Source organism: Montipora capricornis, chromosome 11 (genome assembly GCF_036669925.1).
Source record: "Montipora capricornis isolate CH-2021 chromosome 11, ASM3666992v2, whole genome shotgun sequence".
NCBI classification, from domain to species: domain Eukaryota; kingdom Metazoa; phylum Cnidaria; class Anthozoa; order Scleractinia; family Acroporidae; genus Montipora; species Montipora capricornis.
The window spans coordinates 26,681,173-26,686,172 of NC_090893.1; the positions used below are offsets into that span (position 1 = coordinate 26,681,173).

The 5,000-nt window shown below is 36.7% G+C and overlaps 2 protein-coding genes across 2 annotated transcripts in view; one reads left to right on the forward strand and one right to left on the reverse strand.

Annotated features, from left to right (window-relative positions):
- The window catches only part of LOC138023522 (uncharacterized), a 32,996-nt gene that overhangs the window by 12,683 nt on the left and 15,313 nt on the right, over positions 1–5,000 (reverse strand). The gene's annotated exons all lie outside the window — the stretch shown is intronic.
- Positions 1–5,000, forward strand: part of LOC138023521 (uncharacterized) — an 11,449-nt gene that overhangs the window by 2,324 nt on the left and 4,125 nt on the right. The window contains exons 3-5 of the mRNA XM_068870523.1: positions 1,903–1,989; positions 3,709–4,274; positions 4,476–4,597. Coding sequence (XP_068726624.1) covers positions 1,903–1,989; positions 3,709–4,274; positions 4,476–4,597 — 775 coding nt within the window. The remainder of the gene's footprint in view (positions 1–1,902; positions 1,990–3,708; positions 4,275–4,475; positions 4,598–5,000) is intronic.

Consider the following 5,000-nt stretch of genomic DNA (forward strand, 5'->3'; position numbering starts at 1 on the left):
TGGCCTTGATAATTATCGCTATCATGCTCAATCTCATCCAATAATTGTTCAAATAATTATTATATGACTAGCTCCGTGAGCAGGCAAGATGAACCAAATCGCGCGCTGTGATTGGCTACCCGTGCAGGCAAAATGGAGCTATACTGCCCGCTCGGGAGTTCTCGCTTAGTCCCGCAGGATCAAAGATAATTTTTTTGGTGTTTTATGTTATCCCATATAATAAATCCTATATTGACCAAGCTTGTGCGGTCAAGATGACTGGATCCTGGCGTTGTTCTTTTTTTGTGTGTTTATAGACACCCAAATAAAGAACTTGACCAATATCCAGCAATCTTGACCTCACGCTTGGTCAATAACCTACATTTACATGTATTTTGTGTCCTCTCATATGACAGAGGGGTTTCAATGCTTGTACTGGCAAACATAATTTGCCTAGATCTCAGGCAACAATAATTGTTGACTGGTAACCACCAGGCATAATTAATTGACGATGAATGACATCAATACACTCAGATGATGCTTAATTGTGCAGTGTTTCACTTTACCCAACTCTTTATTTAATAACAAAACAACTGAACAAAAACCAACTACTCTGAAAATGAAACTAACAAGTTACCTGACAAGAATCATATGTAGTATACGTGGTTATTACCGGTTTTCACTGCCTTTATGAATGTTTAGGATACTTTTCTTTAGGCCTAATTAGGCCTAAGGTTAGCTTTTATGAAGGTTTAGGATACTTTCTGTATGGGTAAAACAATGACCTGTGACCTGTCACCTGCGTTTTGTACCTGCGGCTCTGAGGGGCACAAATATGGTGGCCGGAAGCTAACAAAAACTAAATCTCAATTTAAAGAATGATAATTCCTTATTTTGTATGACGTCACATGAAAACCAAGAATAGAAAACCAAGAATAAGCAGTTACATGTACATTACACACTGGAACAGCTGCAAGCACTTTTGCTTTTTGTGCTTTTGTCACATGGAACCATGATATTGTTACATTGTTGTGGCCTGTACAAACTTGAGTATTAAATCTTTAGACTACAAATTCTGTTTTTTTTTTGCCTTTGAGCTAAACATGATTCCTTTATCTTTTAAGAGGTGTTTTACATGTAGAACCACTATTGTCATATTTTTGGCAGGTGTCTGTTTCATATATTACATGTTCTATTTTTTCATTCTTTTCTTTCTCTTCTGCTTCCTTCAATTTCTTTTGTTGCATCTCCCATCTGTGCTGGTGGCCCTCGATTTCTGAGAGAATTTTGTCATTGAGTAAAAGAGTGCCTTCACAAGATGGAGTTGCTGGAATTTTTTGGACAAACTGAAAAGAGTCCAGAAAGGTGTATTTTTGTGAATGGGACATCTTGTTTGAAATCTTTGTAGAATTTTCACAGGCCAAGCTACAAACAAACGAATTAACCACCAGTCTAACACGGGCCGTTTTCGATATTTTGCAATCAAATCAATGCCTAATCAATTCAATCAACGACTGATCGATGCAATCAATGACCAGTCAATGACCAAACATTTTGCGGCCTCTTGATTAGTCATCAATTACTCATTGATCATTGGCAATAATCATGTGCCCAGTGTGTCCGTAAAAGCTGTAATATGTTAAAGAGCCCAATTTTATCTTCGAGCATGATTTTAAACGAAGATCATGGGTTCAGTAAGACTCAACATCTATATTACGACTGAATGACTCAAGGTAAATTTTTCCAAAAATGTGTCATATAAGGTTTCACAAGACAGTTGAATGAATTTTTCAAGTTCAATATAAAAGAGTTACTGTACTACTTGTAGAGACAAGAGATGCCTTTAGATACGTACATGTATGGATTATTAATCACTCCTAGCTCAGCTAAGTAAATGTATTTTTGTAATCTACCCCTGCACAGACTTAATTTGTCTGGATGATGATGATAGTTGGATAGATGCCAATGAACTGCCATTTGAGGAACCAACAGACATTAATAAACCACAAGGTAAAGTTTTGTCACAACTATATGTACAGTATTTCACAAAACAACAAACACCCAAGTATTTTACTAATAGATTCACCTCATTTATTGTAATTGCAGATTCACATTGGTTTGTTTCAAGTGTCCAAGGGAAAACAATTTTTTTAGATGTATCAAAATCAGACAAAATGTTGTCAAGAGTAGTTCAGTGGCTTCAGAATGTGTCAAAGGCTTCTGTTAAGTCATTCCTCAACAAACATGTGGACATTATAATTACTGATAGAGAGGAAACTACTAAGAAGGGATCACTCAAAATAGGGAGTCAAAAGCGAAGTGCCTTGATGCTAGGAATGGCAACCAAGGCAAAAGGACCTACATTTTCTGGAACTTCCTCAATTTTCAAAATTGCTAGTACTTGGAACATGAAGATTTTGAAATATGTAGATGTCATATCATGTATGAACAAAAGTCATTGTGCTCCAACTAGACGGTGCACACAAGTTGCAGAATATAAAAAGGGCTATATTTATCATCTTTGTTCACCCTTCCTTAAGATCGAGGACCACTCAAGGAAATACAGGCCAGAGTTTGTGGAGATGAAGTCTTTCCCTTACCTAGACTTAGATACTGAAGGGACAACATCCCCATTTGATACCTGGTTTAGGGAAAATTATGCCCTCTCTAAATAGTGATGTGATAATTATGACATTCGCGGTCATTTTGTCATCAGAGGTTTAGCCTTCATAGAAGACTGTTTATTATGCTAAGCATTAAGTGTGAGGCAGAGGCACGGAGCTTGATATTAGATACATGTCGCAAGGGTAGGGGGTAAGGCAAGGGGAAAAGGAAAAAAACTTAGTTGCCAGTCTCTTGCTCTAGCTCTTCTCACCACCTTTTAGCAGCTAGCAGGTCAGCGTGATGATAAAGGTTTCAAAGTTTTACATCTGCATGTTTGAAAAAAAAAAACTGCCCAAGATGTTTTTAAATTGTGAGAAAGTTTATGGTAAATTATTGTCTTATGAGTGGTTTTCCAAATCCTCAAAATCTTGCACTGACTTGTAACCTTAATACCGTACCTTTCAAAAAAATTGGCACCCTCATCACATGAATCAACCTTACCAGGTGATCAGTGAATCCATGACCTACAACAAGGGACTGGGACGAGCATTAGCATTAGCATGCCAGCTAGAAGTGGTTAGTCTCTAAAGTTACATCAGGAATTCTTTCAGAGAAAATACATGGTAGAACTTTACATACATGTACAGTAGTGTTTTCAACACCAAATATTTTCTAGTGTAGTTGCTTGTTTTAAACACCAGGTAAAGGGCCAGACTGCTAACACTTGTTAGACTGGCTGGCAATCCTGTATATTATGGACAGGAAAGGATAGTTTTTTTAGTGAGTAACTTGTTACTTGAGTGGAATTGATTTGTACAGCTTTTTTAATGATGCAGAGTCATCCAGCTTTTAAAATAAAGGTAGATTGTATCCTCATAATGACTAACTTTTGGTTATGGTACTGTAATATATGATATAATATGTGCATTATTTCCATTCTCTTCCATATTTGGCCTTTGTCTAGGTACTGTAGAGAATAATAATTATAATAATTATTAATTACCTCAATCCTCTGACTTCAAACAATCTGTTAGTTCTTCAAAGTGTGAAAAAAAAAGGTTCATCATGCTAGCTAAAGAATACATCATCACATGTTGATTTGTTGTTGTAAATTCTCATTGTTAGATGTGCGTCTCAGACGAGATGAAGAAATTTTATGGGTCCTCACTCAAATCTGCTGTGAAAAGAGGTGCATGAGACACTTGTCTATTGAGGACTTGAAATATGCAGAGAATAGGAAGCAGACAGGAAAGCAAAACTATTTCCTAGAAATCCTCCATCAACAAAGCCAACTCAGTGAATCTGGAGAATATGAAACTGTATTCTTTATACGAGGAAAAGGTGTATGTCGTGTAGCATGGCTTCAAGCACACAATTTGAGCAAGGAAAGTTTTCGTCGCATTATGAAAAAGTTTAAAGATGGTGTCACAATGGTTGAGCATGGTAACAAGGGAAGAAAGTCAGTAATGAGCAAGACAGCAGAGTGCATTGCTTGGTTGCAGTTCTTTGTTAACTGTATTGGAGACCACCAACCAGACAATGGTGGTATTCATCTGCCATCATGCTTCAGCAAAAGCGATATCTACAAAAAAATGCTGGAAGAAAACAAAACTCTCAACCAACCAACCATATCGCTATCTCACTTTTACAGTCTCTGGGACAAGCACTTTAGCCATGTCATTATTCCTAAGGTACTCCAAATTGTTCAATCAACATTCCAGTCACCTCTCACAAGTAGTGTTCATATTTTGAGTGCATGAAAGTCATTTCAGTTTGTTCTTGTGTTGATCTCACCAATTTTCTCTCTTAGTTTTGAGCTCATGAAAGGTGTACTTTTTTCTGTACATGCACTTAGTTACATGTTGTTGCCATGCTCATTTAAAATTCCACAGGAGAATCGCTTCACCAAGTGTACAGATTGTACAAGGTACAAGCAAGAAAAAGAAAAAACTGTGGACAAAGCTAAGAGAGCCCAGATTGATCACTTCCTTAAGCTTCATCTTGAATTAGTCTGGTAAGCAACATTTTTGACAGTATAAAGAAGTAAAATGAAGCAATATCTACTGTCAGTGATTGGATATGATAACTTTAATAATTCGAAGTTGGCTATAAATATTAATTTTACCTAGTACATCCTGTACTGCAGGATAAAATTAATGTGAAAAGGACTCGGCTTTTTCCCATAGCACTTTCTAGTAATATTGGACCATTATGGATTGTTACTATAATTATGTCGCACAGGCGCTTTGTGCCAATTAATAGTATTGTTGCATACAGCCACTGCAGTATTCTTGACTAAGGAGAAAGTGTAAGTTAAAGTTCTTAATTCAAGGGAATTCAGTGCTGAATAGGTGTCCTTGTATGCCATGTAATGCAGACAATATTTCGCATGCCTTTTTATCTTTAAATTGTTTAAT